This window comes from Bombus pyrosoma, linkage group LG17 (assembly GCF_014825855.1).
Source record: "Bombus pyrosoma isolate SC7728 linkage group LG17, ASM1482585v1, whole genome shotgun sequence".
NCBI lineage: Eukaryota > Metazoa > Arthropoda > Insecta > Hymenoptera > Apidae > Bombus > Bombus pyrosoma.
The window spans coordinates 999,243-1,023,041 of NC_057786.1; the positions used below are offsets into that span (position 1 = coordinate 999,243).

A 23,799-nucleotide genomic window follows, 5' to 3' on the forward strand; every position below is an offset into this window, starting at 1 on the left:
AGCAATGCCTGCAAGCGTACCTTCGTTTAATTACTCCCTTAAAATTTCACGTCCGGGTTTTGCCAGCACAGCCAAACGTCACGCTTCCATTCAACCGCGTTTACACAACGAACTTATTCGACTTGTTGTTGGTAATTAAGAAACAATGACTCCTGGCTCTGCCAAGTTTCCTTGCAACCTCTCGAGCGAGCAATTTCCAAATTCTTCAAAATTCTGCCGCTGTGAGGGGCAAGAGTGAATAAAAACGAAGCGAAAAACAAATGCACGCGAGATTTAATGTATGCGAGTATCGCAAGACCGTAAAAATATCCATAGACCGTGGATGCTTGTACAAATTCATATTTTTGTGAAGGTAATTATCTCGAAAGACGTGAAATGGATAGAAATCGTCTTCTAAGACTAATACGCGCAGTCTTCGACGCAAGTCCAATTTCCTCCTAAGCCATCGGGCTGAAATAAATTCGATTTCAGCAGATTACGATTTCCATGACAGTAGCAGTAGCACAGTATGTTAAAATGATAATGACAATTGACACGTATCTAATGAATTCCCGATGCGACGCGCAATCAACGGTCGCAATGTCTGCTGGTTCTTAGACCTAATTCCCTAGCGGCCTAATTACCATCCTGGCAGTCTCGTAGGCTATTAAGATGGACAGGATACTTGCGCATTGCCGAGGAACGTCCGGGAGTGGATTCATCGATGATTTATCAATTGCGTCAACGTCGACCTGTGCTCAAACTATATACGCGATCCGTTCCATAAATAATAAGACAAATATGCTTTATAATTCAACGGGTAAGCCGTTAAGAACCGTGAAACCTGAATATTTCAGGTTACGCGATAGCTTTATTGTTGTATCCTAATTAATTTATTCCGTATAGCACATCTGTCAAACGAGTTTCGTCGTTTAGGAAGTATCCAAACGTGCAAATTATTAATTATGCATACAAGCTATGTACTGTAGCCTGTTTAGAACAAGTATCTGGAGCAAGTTACGCAACACATATGCTAGCGATTTAAACATCTTAAAAACGGATTAGCTTGCCTGAATTCAAGTACGATCCAATGGCAGAGTATATAAAAAATTTACCTAACGTTTGTGTATCGGACGAACTGTGCAAATTGTCAGAGGGTTAAAAAAGAAGAGTGAATAATTGGAGGCATTTTAGTGCTTCGATCGATCGAACGTTGATAATAAATGCTATAACAATCCATTCGATCCGTCTTCCTCTGTTGCCAAATAATTTTATTAAAAGTTACAAACGCGTCAGTTCTACTTTTTACTCCTACGCAATAAGGTGTACGTTTGGTATTCGTTAAAAGTACATTCGGTACTTCCCGGTCGTTACCGTTCTCTAACGACGATGATGGTTATTACCAACCTTCGCAATCTTCTGTCTACAAAAAAATTCCGGCCGCTACGTTCGAACGCGGCAGCAAAAATCCCCCGGTGTGTCCGTAAAAACTAAACAACGGCAGGAGAGATACCTATTCCGCTAGCGTACAACCGAACAAACAAGATAGCCTTCGACGAGCCAAAAACTCCTTATGTACCCGCGGCTACAGTGCCTGGTGATGTACGCGTTCAGCGTACCGTCGGAACCATCGGCAGAGAATATCGCAATAGCGGACAAATCAAGTCGAATAATTGGCGGATAGCATCTAGCGGCGAATTGCGGAGAAAAGTGGCGTCCTCTTATCGTACGTGTTAGCGAGACCCTCGCCAGAGGCATTACCGCGCTTTTATTATGTATACGTGCACACTCAGCGACGCAAACTGCAGCTTCCTTCGCTGATAGCTGCTCGTGAATGCACTGGTCTCGTGCTAAATGCCTGGACGTAAGCAGACACTGCTGCCGTAAAAATTAAATCTCCTATGGAGATCTTTGCCGGCTACACGTTCGACATTTTTCTTGTTTTTAATATTAAAATACGAAAAGCTGCGCACAAAAGAGGAATAATAAAGGAGGCGCGATAAAGGAGGAAAAGTGGAGTATCCGAAGATAATGAAGATAGATCCGAGTATATAGAAAGGAATGGATATAGCAGGACCTTGGTAGAAAAAGTTACATCTCTTCGATATTATACTGGGAAGAAGAGACTATGAGAGCCAAAGGCGAGGGCAGTTTGGTGGAATACGAGGCCGGAAGCAAGCAAAGCAGAGAAAAGTGACAAGATAATTGCTAGAACAAGATGTGGCAATTTAGTGGGTCTTAACAGGTATTGGTCGGAGGATTGTGTGCGCAGGTGAACGCCATGTAACAGTGGCAGGCGTACGTTAAAACACAAGTTAGAGAACCGTAACGAGGAAAAGATTAACGAGAAATAACGGTAGAAGATGGAAATTGTACTACGGATGGAGTGTTGCGTGGAAGCAATGAGGAGAGAGTAGTCGATTGGCAGGGAAAGATGGAGAATAAATTAAAGGAAGTGAGAGGTGAGACATGTGGGAAGAATGGAATCATCAGTTCTATCAATACTAAATTGGTGGATGGAAGAGATGGAAAAGAAGGAAATACCACTTTTGGTAAGAACAGACGCTATGGTTATCTGACTACGTAACGGAGATTCGCTTTTAGTGGCACAATGCGGCGAGTTTTCCTTGTGCTTTCTAAGCTCGATCCGAAAACTTGGTCGGTGTTCTTCCAGGCTCGTGCGCGAAAACGTTTTAGCCAGCCAAGACAGCTTTTGCCTAAGTGTGTCCAGGCGTACAGGGATCCAGGATACTTAGCAAAGTCAGGACTTCTGTGTGCTCATAGGACGCTAGGTGCCGTTAGCTCAAACTTCCTCGCCAAAATGCTGACTCTTCTTGCGCGTCCTGTTTTAAGCTTATTAGGAACTAAGCGTCACAGTTAAACGTTTCGACGAGTGAAGCGTTTGCAGAGGAAAATGAAACACAGCGACGTGAAAAATTACCGAAACCTTTTACGTAAAACGCGGATGTTTATGCTCCTGACGCGCGTTAGAACGTACAAATGAATTATGCGACGAAAGTAACTATAAGTAACTATAATAGATAACAGTTTCGTCAAATCGGTACACGATCTTATTAAATTAATATCCGCGCAAATAGAAGAGTGTGGTTACGTGCGGATAAAAATAGGTTTCTTGAAAACTTAGATAAGGTACTTATATCTTAAATGAAGCTATCTGTTCGGAAATCGAGTTTCTCTCTTCAACGTGCACATCCATTGCACCGAGGATGTCTTCGTACAGAGTGTCTTCCGACAGAACACTTAGGTACCTGTACGAACTTTCTTGCTCACTCTTCAAAGTGTCAGCCTTTAAAAGTCTCACAAGTACGAGAGCGAACTTTGCGGAAGTGTTATCGCGACGTTCCTCGAGATTCTTCGACCGACGGACACGTCCTAACTGAACACATCTACTTCCCACTTGCATACTTTAGCCATCCTTTGTAACGGAGATGTAATAGAAGTGGCCGAGACCCGCCCAAAAGAAGCGCTTCGAAAGTTTCCAATTTCGGTCGTGAACCTTTCTAAATGAGAATTTCACGATGTTTACCCCTTCGAATATATTCCTTGAAAAATATTTCCTTTTATCGAAGAAACGAGTATATATTTCCAGGTATCATTAACTTTTACCTCGGCTTTTTCAATGAATTTTTTGAATGAATTTTAGTTACTGGTACCTATGGTTTATTGTTACGAACAAACAAAATTTCTTTGCGTAATAGGGAGAGGCAAATAGGGAGGATTAAATTAAATAATTGTGCCGGAAATTATTCCCGCACTATGCACAACACTATGTACATACGTATTACCGAATGATACGAAACTAGTATACTTGATATACCTAATTAACGAACATGTATCATAAAAGAAATAATTAAACGATCGAAGTAATGTACAGCGATAAATAATAATAATAATAAAATTAAAAAATACTGTTCGTAGCCACTGCAGAAGATCGCAATAAAGCACTTGTCGGGGATTAAAAGAACTCGGTTTCGTTGGCAAGGATGGCACTGCTGCATGAATTATTCGTCCGAAAAAATGGAAATCTACGCGACAGGGAATCGAAATAAACTCCTACCTTTTATATCGTTACACGTAACGCGGTACAGAGAAAGTCAGGAGCATGTGCGACATGCACGTGCAACCGTACGATGGCGCATACCTTTTTTCACGGGAATTGTTCAACAAGAGAGCTTCTCTATGGAAACGCAGAGACAGAAAAATTTCTGGAATCTTACGGACCAGTAATTTGCGAATCGTGAACTGCCTTTTAGCGAGAAGCGGATATACCTATTTCACAAGCTTGGATATGCGTTCAAAGGGACCAGGTATTTGAAAATTTAACTGTTAGCGAGCAATGGAGCAAATTCGTTCTTTCTCGTAACTATAGCTGCACGATTTTAGAATACTGTTTGTTACAGAAGAGTGACAATCGTTTCAGAAATGCAAATATTCCACGTTTCCTCGCTATCGTTTACCTTTTCCCCTTGTACAGCGGAGAAGAGTCTTGGTTATCCGAGTCTCGTTCGACCAAAGCTCCGGAGGTGCTTTGAACTTTGCCGTAACTTCATTTTTTCCCCGATAGTTAAGAGTGTGAGTTAAGAGTGAAGTTAAAGAGTACGAAAGCGTAGATAATCAGGTACCGTTAAAGCAGTTAATCAAACTTTCGACCCATTAAATAGTTAATTAAAGTTAAATACGCGTACAATGTTACATTATCAAGATGTCTTTTTACAACGTTGATGCACAATTTATTAACAGCGATGCACCCTGCAGTTGCTCTATACGTTTGTGTACACCGATATTATTGCCATACGTGGAATGGCTGACATGTACGATAAAATCAGATATTCCAGCGGAAATTACATTGAGAATTATCAAATTTTGTTTACACTGACTGATACAATATTATCACAAACCACATTAGCGGCAAGCATTATTAATACAGTTGCGAGTGAAACAAATTTATGGAGATTAAGAGGAGAAATTTGTAAGCTTGCTCATAAATGGCGAAGATATTTACGCAAAAGCATATTTTTAGGGAAGATCGATATCAAGGTATAACGAAATTGATTTTATTTATAGAATACTATAATATTTATTTTACATATTTGCATATCCTGCGCCATTCATTCGCGTTCGTCGTATTTATCTTACAAAATCCAATACTATTTACCAAAGTCTTGGAGAAAATTAAAAATAAGGATGCACACAAACGTTATAGATATTGACGAGTAATTACGATTAATCGATACGTTGGTCGTTCTACGAACAAATCTATTAAATACTGGTACTCGGAAATGCCAAAGGAAAAATTATGACGAAATAAAATACAGTTCCGCGGAGAAATTCCAGATTTAAAACTGTATCACGAGTCGGTGAAATTTGAACAGGTAATTGAGAAGAAGCTAATTGCTACCGAGAGAAATTTAAATACGCTGTCGAAACACTGTGTTTTAAAATTACAAATGTACGTTCGATTAAAAATTAAGTAGCACGAGAACAAATATTTGTTGGAGAAAAATTTTACGTTATCGGAGCTACTGACACGATCTTCAATTTTTCTTTCAGTCGATTCAAAATAGGGAAACGAAATACTTAGGAATCGTGTTTACTCGATGAAGTATTAACGTGGGAACTGGTCGTATAAAACACGTGACGAAGGAAATAGCATCGCGAAGAGAAATTCATACGATATGCAACTTTGTACGTGTTTCCTGAGAACGACTGCTGCACGAACGAACGAAAACAGCTGTATAAGAAGCAACTAATTCGATACATCATCAATGATACATGATACAGTGAAAATGGATTTGAAAATATTTCGAGGATCGTGGGACAAATTTTATATACGCAAGTACGATTATATCCTACGGAACAAGAAAAGCGATTTGAAACATCCTGCAACGCGAGTGTTCCTTGTGAAGCACAACACTGTCAAAAGAATTTGATACGATACGATCCACTTGCTTATGGAAATGCCGGTCTGGATAAAAATTGGAAAGGACCGTCTGTCCGCTCTTTCCACAGTCTCTTTTATTTTAAGAGCTCGAAAAACAAGTTACGTGCATTTATTACCATTTTAAAAGAAAATTCAAATTATTCGATATACACGTAGGAATAAAGGTTGGAAATAGTGAAATACACCTGAGATTTGTGATACGTGGAACAAGTATCGGGCAGCTTTTATTTAAACCTGCCGTTTCTGTAGCATCAAGTGCACAGTATGATATAAAAGTTTAATAAAACCAAACAGATTAACTTGAGCTAAGACGGGTGGCACGACACGTCAAAATATGGACGAGCTACGAACAAACAGAATAAATATTATCTCCGTTTAAATCGTAAACTGAGTAATTGCGATACGCTGAAACAATCAAATAAAGGCTCGCTGAAGTGTACAGACACGTGCGATAATTTAGTCGAGTAACCATCAGTATCACTGATACGTAGGATGGTTTAGTATCTACGTAGAAAGTGTGAGGAATTAGTACAGTCGAGTTACAGATGTGATCAGTGGATTACTAGATCGCTCATTACTCGACTAAATTACTGAACGTTTTACTAAACCATTCGATTAAATGTTAACGTTCATACAGGACAATTTACTAAATTACTGAACGTGTCTGTACGAGCCACAACAACGATAGGATACCAGCGATACTACTCACCTGACTGGGCTCCATGCGCAGGTGCAGCGGGCGCAGGGGGCACCAGGCCGGCGATGCTGTAAAGCGTTTGCCCGCTGCCATACTTGAGGCCGCCGCAATGACAGGGGGTCGTGGGGGTGGGAAGGCCCTCGCTGCCCCTGATGGCGGCACCAACCACCGAGATCTCGTCGAGCTCGTGACCGCTATCGTAATGGCACAATCTGGTCGCGCTGGTGCTCGCTCCGCCGCCACCGCCGCCGCTGCCTTCCCCTCCGCCGCTATCCCCGCGGCCACCGCCGCTGCCTCTGCCACCCCCGCTGCGGCCGCGAAGCGACTGCACCAGCCGCTTGGCGCCTGAAGACATTCCACGAAGGTGATCCAGCCTTCCGGTCTTTTTTTCTTCCTGTCTTCGCCGAACCCGCCCCGTCTACAAGCCCGACGATATCCACCTACGCATTTTAAATTACACGCGTTAGATTTTAGGTTACAGGCAGCGCTCGTTTTATTTGCACGAAACAACAGTCTGTATTCCATAGAGATATCGAGATGGAGTGCGCGCCAACGATGATGAAAGAGCGACAGAGGGATAGGAAGAGCACGGTGATCTCCGTCTCTCGTGTCCCTGTCTGATAACTAGTAGATTGCGGATTTTCATGCATCCATGACTACTACGTACTTGATAGGTAAAGCAATTTCTCTATTGCGTCTGTACTATTTTTAATGATATTCTCGAAAATACGGATTTGCATAAAAATCCGCAGTCAACGAGCAACGTCAGTGTGCGTGCCTGATTAAATAAGGACACAAGGGACCTCTACGCAGGCAGCGTTTTCTCTCTACTTGCATGCAACAGCAGTCATTTACACGGCAACATACGACTCGCGTGCTCTATCTTTGTGTCTGGCGTATTGCGATCGAAGGGGAGAAACGAGCCGAGTATTTGGTTAGGCTAAGATGAGAGGGCAGGTAGAATTTAATTTGTTCGGTATTACATCGCGGTGGTGATCATCAGAGTTACTGGTTTATGAAACGTTTCGTTGCATTTTGCGTGTATTCGCGACTATTTTTCTTTGAAAGTAATTTAAATCTGCATTGTTTGTAAGTCGTTTCACAAGTCCTGACGTTTCTCTTATTAAAAGTTTAACGTGAAAATATTGGAAAGAATTGTGAACTCGATCGCTAATGTTCCCTCGTTTTCTATAATCGCTTTCCATTTAAAAGCTAACTCGCCTACGCCTGTTAAAATCTCGGTATTTCGGAGTTTCATCAAGAATTGTCGTCGCGGAATTTTCAAAATGATCTTTCGCCAGCAACGGAGATAGCGTTTGGACTTTACCCTGTTGCAAAATGTCCTCTCCATTTTTGCACGTTTCGTGATTAACATAATTGTTGGCAGATTTGTAATTAGCACAATTTCGAAAATACCGTTTTTCGAGAAACGTCGTTCGTTTGGAGATATAAATTGGTGTATTCACGTTAATGAACGAAATGGAATAAAGGTAGAAAAGGTACGACAAATAGAATAATTGATTCGTGGTAGATATTTACAACGGTTTTGAGCAGTTAATTTGCTTTGATAAAACGATCAATTTATACGCGTCGCAATTGAGTCACGCTTGCTAGAAATCAGACTGTTTCTGCACTCGTAAATAACAATACAGGTAGAAAGTCTGGTTTCAGATTTCATTAAAAAACCGTACAGATGAAAAACCAATCTCTTGTTATTTCGCATTTTTGTTCTAACTTTTTAACAAACCAATTACGTTCCTATGTTTATATAATATTTTTATCCTTCTCTTTCATACAAAACATACTAGCAACATCAGGTACGATAACTATGGCACATCCTGTACGTCACATTGCATGTACAATAGTATACTTGATAACGTATGCATATGCTCCTGAATCTTTGATTAAAAATTATAATTCTATTACATATTCGCTATACACGCGATTCGAAAACCAAGTTTGATCAACTCTGTTTCCTTAAAGTAACCTAATTTCAGTAATTCTAGAGTAGATAACCAGTATTTATTTGTTCATTTATTTGACACGAATAACTAGGATGACTAATTGATATGAAAAAAACTAATGGATGAATTCTTCTAAATTTGTATTTGATGAATTAAATTAATTTAATCGGTTACTTAGATTCTCGAATAGTATAATTTTTATAATATAATTGATATCTATTTGAATAATTTACTGGGAAAGATTTTATTACGATATAACAGATTCTTTTGATGCAAATGAGGCTGCTAGTATGTATTTGCAATGAAATTATCGTATTTTCTATGTGCATCGTGTGTACGCTATGAACGTGTGACTATTACTAAATTCCTTCAATCGTTGATAATTTCATGATGCATTCCATAATCCGGAATATCAAAATTGAATATTTTAATATGGAAATTAATTTCCGAGATACTAATCGCTATAATTTATATTTCGATATTGGAAGTTTAACCAACTTATTGTTAGTTAGTACATAATTCATGTTCTGCGAGCCACATTTTCGATTATATTTTACGTTGATCTGCGCTTAAATTAATTTATATTGTATTTACACGTTAAATTAATTAAGCGTACTTATCAAGTTAACGAAAATTGACTTTCCTCTGTACGTATTATGTTGTAAATGGATGAACAATGTGTGTGTCTGTGTGTCAAGTATGTTCTATTAATATAAAAAACAATAAATCTTGTTAATATCATAAAGTATTCTTCCATTGTGTTGTGAAACAATAAAAGACATTTTCTACGTTTTCTTATAAACGAATGTCGTCTTTCTTTGTTTTGCAACCTCGTTTTTCTCGACGCTGTATTGCTTTCAAGAAATAGGAACGTTGTTGCTAGAGAATTTTGTAAAGTCTACGAAATGGAACAGACGAGAGAACCATCCAGCATCATTTGTATAATATCTCCGAATTAAATCCGCTGAAAGAGTCGTGTCACTTATCAAATACGATAAAATTGCTCAACTTTACTGTCGATTCCTCGAAATCTCCTGGACACCTCGAGATTTGTTTTTTTAAGATCGAAACGCGTCCTCTAAATTAAACTATAACAGTTCCTATTTGAAAAATGTCAACTTAACAAACGAAAGAATCTAAAAAGTAATCTCACCGAGTGAGGATATCCGTCGTCTCAGTGATAGTCTGCTAATTGGGAGTTACCAGCGACGATAGCCACGCACACACAACCGCCACCGGTGTCACCGGTCCAAACGCAGAATCACGTTCATGTTCTCCGTTCTTCCCGGTATCCACTTGCCTCTTTACGCCCGAAAACTCGAAACTGCGATTCCACTAATCCTAGACAGAGCCACGCGTCGCCTGTGCGCTCGCTGGCCGACGACGAATCCACGATCGCCTCGACAGCATCACACGATTACCGCTCGTGCTTTTCTCATCCCGTCAACGGACGACCCTCTTCTCGCGAACCACGTTAAAAAGAAACGCCGCCGACATGCCACGAGAACGTCGCAAGAAACGCGATATTCGACGGAATTCACGACACGTACGTCCCTCTTATTTCCCTCTTATTCTCTTTCTTTTCCCTTCTTCCTCCTTCTAGTTATTTTCCACGTTGACTAATCCTGTCGCGTTGAAGGAACACGCCGTGCAGCCAGACTCTTTAAGGGACAGCAGCCGTGCAACAAGTGTCTCGGGTCACGGCACTCGTGTCACGTGCTTGCCTGCACTCCTTCTTCGACGAGCTGCTGCTGCTGCTGCTGCTGCTGCCAACCACTCGATGCTCCCCTTCGTCCTTTGCTCTCTTCACAACGATCACGATGCTTAACTTCCGTCAAAGCGCTGTATAGCGCGATGGTACCTGAAAATGGTGCGGATGAATCAGGTTAGAGCACGACAATTCGCTCGATGATCGAGCCGAGCGGCAGTAGGTTCGCGGTTGTGCTTGGAAATTTAACGATCGGTGTTTGTCGAACGTGGGTTTTCCACAGCAGAGTGAAAGGCAGGGAGAATGAAATGCAAATTATCTATGCATGTATATGTACATGTAGTCGGCGACCAAAGTAACTGAAAGCTAATGATCTTCCGACAGAAATAGATCGATAACCGAGCCAAGACGTATAGATTAATGTATTAGAAGATGTATGGTTCGATAGAAGAAAATAAAGTTGACGTTTGCGTTTATAGCTTGCGTTTATATTTGCCACGGTCGTGGCAAAATCTTCGTGCACAGGGAAAATCAGCTGCAGCTTTGCATTGACGTACTTCATTAAGTAGAAACGAAATTAAAGCACACACACGCGCGCGCGCACGCGTGAAAGAGGAAAAAGGAACAAACAAAACGGGAAACATAAAAAAGAAAAGGGAAAAATGGAACTTGGACATTTGTACATTCAATTGCATCGCGTCGCACGCCATTCAACTAACTGCGCAGTGTTATCACGCTAACGTCGCTCACAGAATACAATAGCCGATCGCGCCAAATTCAAACGGCATTCCGTCACAAGCTGCAAAAATGTTACTGACTAGCCGGATGAAAAGCTAGCTGTTGAAAACCTAAATTGAACCATACTCGGGATAGATTGGAAGAATATTCCGCTTCGTATAAACAATTTTTTAACGCGTTTCTTAGTGCTAAAAGAAAAGCGTAAATGACATTTCGAGGAAGCTGGGTGCAATTAAAATTTTACATTCGAAGGGGAAACATTTCGCATTCACCGATACAACGTTTTACACGAAGATTCATCATGCCTTGCATTAATTGTTAACTATTCGCCTCTAAATAGAAAACAGAATAGACAGGCAAACATCGGACGACGTAAATCTACCAACAATTATTAACCACGATGTTCACAAATTTACCCTCCTGTTCCTTCACTCTCCAAGCTAATGCATCACACGTGGCTCGTTTAGAGGCGGCTAATATATCTTGTTCATAATTTGTGGCAGCGAATTTACGTGGTCGGGTCTTGCAAAGTCACGCTAATAGGGTCCGCCGTTTCAGAATCGGATACTCGACGCTGATGAGCGAGTAATGAGTCGAGGATTAGAAGAAGCCTCGAGAAAATGGCTAATATCAATTATCCGTGGCCCCGATCGGACAGGAGGAGGGCTCGTGTGTCAGGACCATTGCGAGCAATGGTTAGCGAATTGACTCGGGTGAGCGAGTCATGTGATTTGATATTAACAAAACAAGGGTTTCGGTTACGCTCGTTTAGAGGCAATACTCTGCTGGGGTACGGTGAATTCTAGAGTTACCTTCGGACGCATTAATAAGCCGATCGATTAACTCCGCCTTCGAATTCGCCAGTATCTGCTCTCAGTGGACCAATTTCCATCAAACCGCATCGGCATCATACATGGGTTAGCTTCAAGTTCTCTTGTAAAATTTCCAACTGTTTTCTATGGTTCGAGAGCATAGCACGAGTTTTAACAGCCGTGGATCCGTGGATCGATCGAAGGGCTCATAGCAAATACGACTTATCTCTATGAGTTTCCAAGAGCGTGAAATAATACGAGTGTGTCGATCTTTTTCTTAGGGAACAAAGGAATGCGAAGATCACGGGGGAAGAACATGAACAGGTACGTTTTTGTTGAATTTCTGATTTTTGTATCACTTTGTGGTTAAATTATGGGATGGGAGGGGAAACACGCGTTTAAGTTTAAAGTCGTTTTAAATGAAAAGCGATAGAAGGTGTTACATATGTATCGGTTTATGTGTTGCGTATAATACGTACATTATCTTCCTTACATATTCTATAGATATTGCGATATTTTTGTTCTTTTAAAAAATCTGTAATCCTAGACAGTTAACATGACTGTGTTTCTTCTTTTATTCAGTGTTACTTCCATTTTCTTTTTATCGTGCAACGTTTACTAGATAGATTCAAAAAGTTTAATCAAGCGTTGCATAAAATGCGTGAGGCTGCATGGAAATCATGCAAGGCACTTTTATAAATCCTGCAATTTGACTCGTAAAAGATTCTCCGTCGATATTTCCACACAGTGCTTTCATCTCGTGAATAATACAAAATTTTCAATCACACGACGAGACTGCTGAGTCGTCTTTCACAGATAGTCAGAATTTCGTTACATGTTCCGTCGAATTTCATACCGTTGAGTGCAACACCCTCCAGACACCACTTTCAACGCCAACAAGTTGTTTTCTCGACTTACATCTACATTATGTCGTTACACCTTTTTCCCTATCCAGTTTCCTGCATTCGTTCATGCGCATGACAAATCGTGGTCAAGAAGTTACTGAATACCTTTCGTGAAACGCGAGACAAAACGAAAAATTGGGCGCACGACAAAGGGATAACATTAAACGGGGAATATTACTCGCAACGTGTTACAAAATTGATAAAACGAAGAGTGGAAGAAGAGGGGGGAAAAGGAAGTGCTTGAAATAATGAGAAATCAAAAATATGAAACAGCCCGAGCAACGTAGACCTGCGTAATTATTTCACTTAATTTTATTTAATTTAACATTCGTCGTTTCTACGATCGCTAAATCCACGGAAAGAACTGTAATCGTCCAAATCCTGCCGCTATGCTACACGCGTAGGTTCGTCTTCGTCTCACACGCAAATTCGTTCATTATTTTTGTCTTTACGTTTCTCCCTTCAGTTTCGCCTGCGCGATTCGCCAATCAAAATAACGTTTTTGAAAATGGAAGTGCAAAGTACCAAAATGTATGTACATCACTGTGGGGACGATCGTTGCCGGCGCCGAAGATCGCGGACACAGAGTAGAGAGAATGGACAAGCACAGTGAACACCAGGGACATTCAGCTGTCGCGTTCAGTTGGCTTGACGTATTATTTCCACCTATTATTCTCGCGTTGCGTATAAAAAGGGCACTGACAGTAGCGACGACACTCGACAATCGTGATACGGGCAAAAGCCCCAGCCGACGATATATCGAATTATTCCGCGGACAAAGAGCGGCGAATATCTCGACGTAGATAGCGGAAAAGCGTCGACAATCGCGACCGCTTTTGTCCGAGTAGTTATTTCTTCGCGAGATAACCGGATATTCTCAATCTGCTACGAAACGAAGGATCCAGATAGATATGTATCGTTTATCGTAGGTGACCTGGACAAGGAAATTCCTCCGATTCAAAGTACCAAGAGTACCATAAATACCAAGTGATCTTCGTTAGTAGATGGCGCATTTTTATGCAAATTCGTATTCGGTATTTTTATCCTAACAGAGAGTTACGTATACATTTATATGAACCGTATAAATGAAAACTATTTTGAGATTATTTGGCTTACATTAATAGGAATATTCGTGTTGGAATTGAAATTAAAAATGATGGTGCTTCAACACGTTCCAAGAGGCATCGCGGGATATCCATATTTCTAAAGTTACGAATCGTTTGAAGATGTTTCACACCGATTTCTCGTGAAGGAAAATTCGTCCCTGGAGCGAAGAATTGCTGCTTAGCCCATATTCGCGTTAAAAACGATGACGCTCTCTTTCGGCTCGTCTCTTAAATACATATTTCTCGAGAAAGATGACAGGGAAAACGGTAGAGTCAATAATTGGAATGTAAATTTCGCGAACTGGCCACGAAGGAGCTTCCTGTAACGTGCTGTGTACTGGCTGTGATCGATCCATTGGCTACGGATACAAAGCAATAGACGTTCAATGTACAACGTTCCAATGTTTCGGAACGCGCTGATTGTAAATGACCAAACAGCGACAAGGGATCGCGCTTCCGTTTCTCGCTTGTCGATGGATGCGTTCGTATTATCGCCGGATGATTGAGACGAACTCGGCCGTTGGCCATTCGGTTTCGCTGAATTAAGCGCAACATTATCGGATAAATTTCTAAGTATGTGCTGTGTTCTACATGCGTACGTACGCGGAAGCGATATAGCGAGGTCGTGAAATTAACACGTTTGAAGAACGAAACGCGCAAATTGACACATTTTAGGGAACACGAGGAGCCAAAAAATACGCGCAACAGCAGAAGGCGATACTTTGGAAAAGAAGCTACTTCAACGTAGAAACGAAACGATGCAATCGATCTAAATCGTCAACTCGGCAAACTTTGGTAGCGACCGGTAACTCGCGATAGAATTCCGCTTGTCTGTACAATGTACAATTTAAAGGACCGATTTAAAGTGACAAGGCATCGACCGACGGGTCGTGAGACGCTTGCAATTTCCTGGAATCTGTACGGCGACGAATTCGAATCACTTGGAACCTACTTCGAGTCTTAAAACTCGATCAATGTTGAATCTTAATACGTCTAGTATCTTCAAAATGTATATAAAATACATAAAGACGCGGGAAGATACGTAAAGATTCGTAATACGTCGAGTATTAGCTAGACGAGAGGAATACCTGTTTAGGAACCAATTTATCATCCATTTGGCAAAATTTCATGAAAATATGTAATTTTTTGGGTTGGCGACTGAGGAAATTTTGTCAATACCAATTAACGACAAAATCCGCGTTCCTTGGTTGCGAAACCATTAAAATCTCCCGAGTAGTCTTGATCGTCTTGCAAGTTTCGGTGCGGGATATTCGAATATTCTTGGCTCGAGAGTGTGGGAGTAGAAATGTGAGTTTGAAAGTAGTATCCCAATCGAGCTCGAGGTAATACGTGTAGGCAGCTATACCGCACTCGCTATTACTCACGATTACGTCGTAACGAATATCATATATCGCGTATTAGAGTGATTTTAATACTTTAGTTCCGCTGAAGTTCGTTCGTTAGAAATTCTCCAAATTGTACGTTAGATAGAAATGAACCCGTTGCCGGTAGGAGCACGATGTCTGACTATGTAGGCCCTTGTTCTACTTGATTTCACACTGTCGCGTCATGACTAGCAACGAGAAAAGAATAAGTGAACAAATTTTCGATGGATTCGATTTGAAACAGAAAATTGTTAGTCATGCTCTGTTTAAAATTATTAATTGCTCTGCTCGGCGATGTAAAAGTCGTTTATCTTTCGACGAAACGAGTACTTTTGAAACATAGAAGCGTCGAGAAGAGAAGACCAAAATACACAAACGAAGAGACATACGAGTTTTATTACCTTTTCTATATCTAACGTGGCAAACGAGATACCGCGGAACATCCTTCCACGTGAAGCATTATTTATCGACTACCGTTGCTACTACGTGACAGTTTCGAGCACGCTAAATTATTAGTCTTAAATAACGCGTGCATTGGATTCTGGCGGCTCGTAAAATTAATTTACGCCACACAGTAATTCTGTTGTGTGCGCTCTGAATACCCCAACTTAATCTAACGTGATTCACGATCGTGCATCTGTATCACTCGTCTTTAAATGTCACGGCTTCCAGGACGCGACGCGAGCACAAAGAGACTACCGCTTCCGAGTAATCTACCGAGCGTCTAAATGAATAGCTGTCTACATTATTTCTAGTACAGCATCCGAACTTTAGAGTATTCGGTGCTGGAATGACACCTCTTAGGGTCTTTTTTGACACTCTGACGGCTGCACGTTTCGGCGTAGATCTTCGCTGCCAACCACTGCCACTTTTCGTTCTGCTATTATCTGATCAAGATACGCTCGAATCCATCATCGTCGTCCAATCCTTCTCGTATAATCTTCCTTTATTCTCTACGCTTTTGTACACTATACGGATTTATTTATTTATTTGTTTATTTTCTCACTGTTCCACACAGTTGCAAACATCATTTCCTCATCGTTCATACCCGTGGATGTCCGGTGTTTTCAGTGACCGATTCTCTAAAAATTCCAACTGTTGATAAACGAACGATACGACGTTGGACAACGTTCTGTTATAAAATTGTAACCGCGTATAATATGCAACGATGTTCTATCGTAAAACTGTCATCACGTACAATATTTAACAGTGTTCCAAATGAAAATTACGTCAGCAGATAGAATCTATCTGTGAATCGAATCTGTATCGAAATATAGAGTTCTTTTATGCTGAAATGATTACTCTGTACCGTAGATACAGGCATGCATGATTTTCGTTCATTTTTGTTCGGCTACGTTAGGAACAAAGGATTGTTTTAAATTCTTTTCATCGAGAAAATGTAGTGGCTCCTGCGGCATGGAGAGCTGCCAAGGACCATTTAATTAGGAATTTAATCGAACTTGGGCAGCGCTGCGCTGCAAGCACGTTGTTTAACGATAAGCTCTCATTTGTTTACGAAAACCCCTGATATTTACGCTGCGTCAGTTAATTCAATGAAAATACGTAAAATATGAGCCCACTGTATACGTATTATCTACGCTGTTCATCGCCTCGTAATTCTCCAAAAACCTGATATTTTTGCTGATAAGTTGTCAAACTAAAAGCTTTGCTGTCAAACTATAGACCAAAAACTGTATAATCATCATTAAGGAACATCAAAAACCGATTACTTCCCTAACGACAACAGTCCGAATCAAAGTAATAGCCTGTGTAAAATATTCGTTTCTCAAGATATAGAAAATTATCTATTCGTGCGTTCTTTGCGTACAGTAGGCCAAAAATGTGATAGTACCAAGTTTCGTTATACAATTAATTCAGGAAACTTGCCCCATAAAAGCAATTTTTCACGCAATAGCGTGCATACGTATAAATAAGAACGTTTCATTCGCGCAACTCGCGTGAAGTATTATGCTAATTAAGGGCGCTTATTATTTTGTCCCGAATTCTATGCGCGCGCATTAAAAGTTTAACGATCGAACGAAACGAAACGAAACGAAACGAAATTTTTCACGGTAAATCATCCGGCACTGTTGACGCGATTCGTGCTCGTTTAAAAACGTCAATGGTTAAAACGATCTCTCTAGCCTGTTTGTAATGCAGTTTTGCTCGTCGCTGCTTCGAGGTAAAGTAGTCGAAACAGCAATTCCACGGTCGAACCGTGATGGCGGAGAAAAAATTGGAGCGCAGGCGAGTTTCTTCGGGTTGATGCGACCAATAAAACTATCGCGTAAACACGGCCTTACACGGTTGCGCGATATTTTGCATTGGCTGTTTTACGACTGGCACCGATGTAAGTATAAACATCGATAAAACGTCGATAAAACGTCGATAAAACGTCGCGGCGTATTCAGCCGGAGTCACCCAGCGTAATGCTCGCAGGATATCTCAGCTAATGGAAGATCGCAACGATAACCCAATCCCGATGCAACGCGATGCGATTTAATGAGCCACCATTTATACACGGATACGAAAGTTCCGGAGCAAAGTTGAATTTATGAGGCTCGTTGCTGGTAGTTCCGAAATGTATGGAAATGTATGAAAATAAATGTAAAACGTAGTAGAATGCTGTAGCGTGAAACGACATAACAGACGATCGTCTGATCGATGATAAGCGTAGGTTGGTTATGACGAGTGCACGATAGTTTCCAAGTTACACATGGTAAATTTTCCAGCAAAGATGGGGCCGCAGGACGTGCGGGGTGGAAACAGTCTGGCTGTAGGCGTCTTGTCGTGAAGATGGAACTTGCCGAGCAACCTTCTGAATCTTTCCCGTCGCTGCAAAAAAAATACGCGACAATTCGTAGACTGTTAATTATCCTCAAAGCGTTAATATCTTCTATGCAAGATACGAACATTCCTCAGCGACTATACCCCGTTGCCAAATTCTTTCCGATCGTACGCTTACGCTTGCACAAGTGATCGCAAGACGAGAACCTTTCGACAAGATCGTTCGTCTGGGAACATGCAGCGTTCGCTGGAAATACCGCAAATACTAGATCCCGTAGCATCCATCTCCTTAACTAGACGCGAGCGTTTCAGCTGAAATCTCGTCGAACGATGACAAAGGACTCAACGAACCTATCGTCATTGATTGGAAGCGGGAATCTCGGTCGAACGCGTTTCGAAACAGATTCCCCCGGTGTTCCGGCCGTCGAGGATCACTCTTCATCGTTACAAATATAATCACCGCTCCCTGTGGCACAGTTATATCTGTACGCGCGCCTTGTTACACGCCGGCGCTATCAAATATGAAGCTATTCGGAGGTGGCGTTTCAACACCGCCCAAGTCTCCCCATGGGGGACCGTGTACACAGCCGTGCGCCAGCTACACCACTACTGGCCTGTTTCATGTATTTAACCGACCAGATTATAATTCGGGAGTAGCGACGTTTCGCCGTTTACGGCTAAGAGCCATCCATTTCGCGCCACTTCGCGAAACCTCGTCCTACCACTTTATATCAAAGTTACGAGCTTGCAGCCCGGTTGAATACGTTACGCGGAATGTTTCCAGCGTTCGCCGTATCGCGCATCGAGGGCTATCAATGGATTAGAGGCAATAAAGTCCGCTGAAATACGTATCTATTCGATCAGCTCTAATTAAACCGGGATATTAGAAGGAAATTGCGGTACGTTTTGAGGCGTGCTCAGCGACGGATCGATCCACGAATTGAAAAGGCTCTGAAGGTATACGATACGATACGACGCGACGGTGTTCACCGCGTGCTTCCTTTCTCCTGCCAACCTTCCGGACTAGGTAAATCGGATGGACCGAGCGAATCGTGGTTTCGCTCTAGTTTCTTCTCTCTGTTTTCTCTTACTTTTTCTTCTTTTTTCCTGCTCCTTGGAAACTACTTTCGCGGAACGCATGATATTGAAACCGATGGAAAGCTATATGCAGCTGATGGTCGCACAATTATCGCAACTGGACGTTTAATCGATCGCAACTATCTGTCTTAAAAGACAAGTGTGCCAACGACTTCGTATGAACGAAAAGTTGGCGCAAATAGACGTCGTTGTGATTCGCAACAAAATTGGGGTATTTGCAAAGTGGAGCTCTCCAACACGGAGGTACGTACCCAACTCTCGTCCAGTAACATTGTTTAAGGCATTTAGCGACGCCAGTGATGCGTCAAGATTTCCTCGAAACTTGCCTAAACTACGTGTTCCAGTGGGAATTTCCACGTTCGCTTCAACAGTCTATGTTCTATTAGTTTCTAGTCTATGCTCTATTAAGTATTTCGAAACTGTATCCTATTAAACAGCTCGACTTTACGCTCTATTAAATACGATCTCTTAATTCGATCTAAGCCATTTCGTAGAAACGATAAGCAGGGTGGTCCGTAATTCACGGTACGAAAGGGATCGAGCAGCGGATTCTACGGCTGAAAATAGGACGAAAACGACTTATTCGTCGCAATCGCATTTTCGGGAAAAATCGAGCGCTTACATAGTACATATATGGACACCGATCCGATAGTTGACTATTTAATTAACAATTGTTCTATATGCTGAAATAAATTGAAAGCGAAGAACGAAATTTCGTCGCTCGAAGCCTCGTTCCGGAGGAACTAAAATTTCAAGAAAATGGACACTTTATATCCCAAAATTGAACTTAATTTTTCTGACATTCATATACATTTCTACGAATTCCATTTTCATTTTTCTACTTTAGACTTCCATCTTTCATCGCGCTTGTAGATCCAAGAGATCTTTCCATCGTTCGCTCGTTTTCAATCGTTCGAATCACTCCGATGATAACACAATATCACACAAATGATAACACAAATATCTACCATTATTCAGGCAGCGATATATCGGAAATGGATATGTTACGACGTTCATAAACCAAAGGGGCAACGAACGAACCTGAATAACTAATTAGGGTATCGTCATCGCCTGTTCAATAGCAATTGCTGTATAATCCTGACGTCAGCACGTAGACCACAGGTCTCGGATGTGGTGCACATTGCTGCTCAGCTACCGTTAATTACTCGAAACCCTGCATTGTAAATTAGTAATCGCCAATCTCACACAACACAGGGCAGACGCAATGAGCGACGAATCCACGTCCTCTGATTGCACATTCTGTCCAATAAAAGATCGTGGGATGACAGCAAGGACGTATAAAAGATATTCCTGACAGATGTTTCTTCTACGCTTAAGTAGTACGTATTATAGCATTACTATAACGTATCGTAATAGCACAGTATAATATGTGGAATGTTTCATTTTTATCTCGTCAGACGATGTCGGCATATTTCACGATTAAAAACAAGAACAAGATGTTAGGTAAACGCGTAAAGGTCGTAAATACTTTATTACAAATTTGTAATAAAGATACGAAAATTATTAATGTCCGGTTTCTCGTTCGGATCGATTGATTACGTTCAGCAAAGTTCCCGTTCGATGTGTAGTTTGTTCTTGCAAATACAAAATTCACACATACACACATATATATAGTAGAAGTTATTCGTTATTTTTTAAATCTAGCAGTTGTTACAAGTTACAGCTCTTTAGTGCAGTTCAGCCAGTGTAATTAGAAGCAAATGTTGCAGAAGGATGATAAACGATTCAAAAAGTACCACATTTTTGGAGCCATATATTTCTTGCAAGCAGTCGCGTGTGCATTTAATAGTTGCATTGTCTTTTTTTTGTATTATGAAAGTGTATCTTTCTTTCGGATAAATCGAATCATTTCACCATTTTGCATAAGAACTATGAGCATAAGAACTCATGAGTGGCTATTACGATCGATGTTACGAATAACAGTGGAATGGCCAAAATATGACTGGTAAACGAATGTCTTCGTTGATACTTTGTCCTGCATTAGCGTCATAATGCGAACATCTATCCCTCGAACGTGTAACATTTTGGCAACTTTTTACGTAGAATAAATAGATTTAAAAAAGATGCATCAAGCAACGTCAAACGCGCACGTGACAATCAGCTGCTCTTATTCTTCTCGCACAAGGGTTCCTCCTTAAACCGTGCAGCTGTCCGTATCCGTACGCAAGCAGAGACAAAACCTGTATGGACGTTTCAATGCTCGATAAGAAGCACATTCATGGCTTGGTAACGGTGGTATAATCAGCAGCCGGTGCACGAGTGTTTCCGCGAAATCAAATGGCGATATTCGTGCACGGCCAAAGCCGTGGATGTCGCGGCGACGCGTCAAGACGACAGCATCGTTTCCGATAGGGACCCAGTGAATAATTCGACCAATATTGTCTGGCATTTCGAGCGAGTGTTACGCGACGACGACGACGACGGCGACGTCTCCCGAGGCGTCGGCAGAAGCGCCTGTGCGTATACGTCGACGTCTCTGGTTGCCATAGCGACTCTCCTGCAGGAGCATACAGTCCCGTTGGACTCTTGTATATCTTGGAACAGACCGTGCCACGTACCAAGCGTCTCCTAAACAATACGATATGCCGCACCGCGCTAGCTATCATTGTCTTAATGTATTGTCTGCGATTTATTGTGTTGCTCGCGATAAGATTCGATTGGCTCGCGCCCGACCATCGCCCCGGCGTCTGCATAAAAATACATTGGGACGAAGCTTGAAATATTGAAAGGGCCAGGGGTTGATTTATGCTCGGCGGAAGGGTAAAAATGAAGCATTTAGCGCGTTCGTTCTGCTGCCAGCATTTTATACATTTTTTGCCCTGGCAGCTGCGATACGGTGAAATATTGCTACGCCGTAACGGTTAATTTTTGCAAAATGTATTTTATTTGCGCACCTTTGTCCGACGATGTTGCGTAAATCGTTCACGCTATTGGCGACTCGTCAGTCTATGAAATTTATCTTATTTTGGCCGTTTTATTGAATTTCGCGCGTGAATAGCGTAGCGATGATCGCGGCGAGCGTGTGGGCAGCGCGAGCTCGGCGTGTTCAGGTGAACTTTATGAAATTCGGAATATACACGAGTATCGGATAATAACTGATACTGTTACGATCTCGCCCTACATTCCTCGCCTATTCTCGCGTTATTCCACCTACGATTAGTACATTAGCAAGCAACGATGCCACCTAATTCCTCGCTCTGTTTGGCCTAGCCTAATTGCACGCTTACTGCGACAAAGTCTCTAACCTGTCGATATTTCAACACCAACTTTCCATTCATCCTTCTTTCTTTAGGCAACTGATTAATCGAATAACACAGGAATCTACATAACGTCGGACGAATAAAAGAAACAACGATGAATGTGCAATTTTCAATTAAATTTTTTGGAAGCGGTCGTTTGAGCGGATCTGGTGAGCAAGTTAGTGTTAACGAGTAAATGACAGTCGGTACTGTCACGTTGGTACCGATGTATCGGTATACGTCGAGCTTAAACTTTCCAATTGCGGGAATTATCGGGACATCGACTAATCGAATGTTGCGCGACTCATCCCTGGCGACGTTTCCACGCAACAATTCCCCGATACCGCATCCATATCGAGTTTCTCGCGTTTCAGCGACGAGCAGCCAGTACGGCTGTGGCAGTGGAAAACGGTTCAAGCCGGAAAGCAACTACAGAAATCGAACACAGATGTAGGTCTCGAGTAGCGAAAGAGTCCCTTGGCGTAAGTGTCGGAAGACGCATCGTCGTCAGGCAGCCGCTCGAATCGACAGGTTGGGAAAAGTTTGCCATGGGACCGGAAACGCCGGCATTCCTACGTATATCGATCCGGAGCAGCGCTCCGCTATGCAAACGGGACTTGCACTTTCTCGCGAGTTTCCATAACGCTGATAGTAAATCAGAGAATTTAATCAGGATAAAGCCTGCACCGGCAGAGAAATTCCATTCGCCGGCAGCCAAGGTGGATACGCGCGCGATCCGAAATCAATTAACAGGGAGAGCCGGAGCGTCGCGAAGCTCGCCAACCTCTGGAAGCTCTACTTTCAACGATATCCGCGAATTGGCAGCTTAGCGTACGTAGAACGTGTTCCTGGCAGGGACGTGTTCCTAACAGTCAACCTAACAATTTTTACAGTAGAGAAATCAGTTACAGAAACTTGTTTGTCGTTTAAGCGGAGGATATTCAAGTTTTCGGAAAAACAGCGCGATTAAAACCTTTTCTCTTTTTTTTTATGTTACTGTTATACTCATTTTTGGTGAGGGCAATTCCATTTCCATCGTGTATGACAGTTATCGACCAGAGAAATCGTATCTCGATCGCGCGTAATAGTTTAGAATATCGTTTTGCATTCGACCAGGACGATTCTCCGCATTCTCCGCCAAATTGGTTTCTGTCGTTCTGAAAGAAAAGGACCACGGGGAAAGGCGATCCCCGCGAAACGTGCAGACGCTTATGTTCGATAAATATAATTGAATAAGAAGTCGATAAATATAATTTTCCACCGAACGGAAAGTCTTTTCGGAACCGATGTGCCCGAGTAACTTTTGTTCCAATTTGTTATCAGTTTCTACATCTGCGACGTAATTTTATAATATCGTATTATGTTACCTTATACTACTTTATATCGTATTATCATTCT

General features: G+C 41.7%; 1 protein-coding gene across 8 annotated transcripts in view; it reads right to left on the reverse strand.

Moving 5' to 3' along the window:
- LOC122577156 (cyclic nucleotide-gated cation channel alpha-3-like) overlaps nt 1-23,799 on the reverse strand; it is a 214,025-nt gene that overhangs the window by 160,305 nt on the left and 29,921 nt on the right. For all 8 annotated transcript variants that reach the window (XM_043748310.1, XM_043748315.1, XM_043748316.1 and 5 more), the window contains 2 exons: nt 9,756-10,463; nt 6,651-7,078 (listed from right to left, as the gene is read on the reverse strand). In XM_043748310.1, coding sequence (XP_043604245.1) covers nt 6,651-6,993 — 343 coding nt within the window. In that variant the 5' untranslated portion in view covers nt 6,994-7,078; nt 9,756-10,463. The remainder of the gene's footprint in view (nt 1-6,650; nt 7,079-9,755; nt 10,464-23,799) is intronic.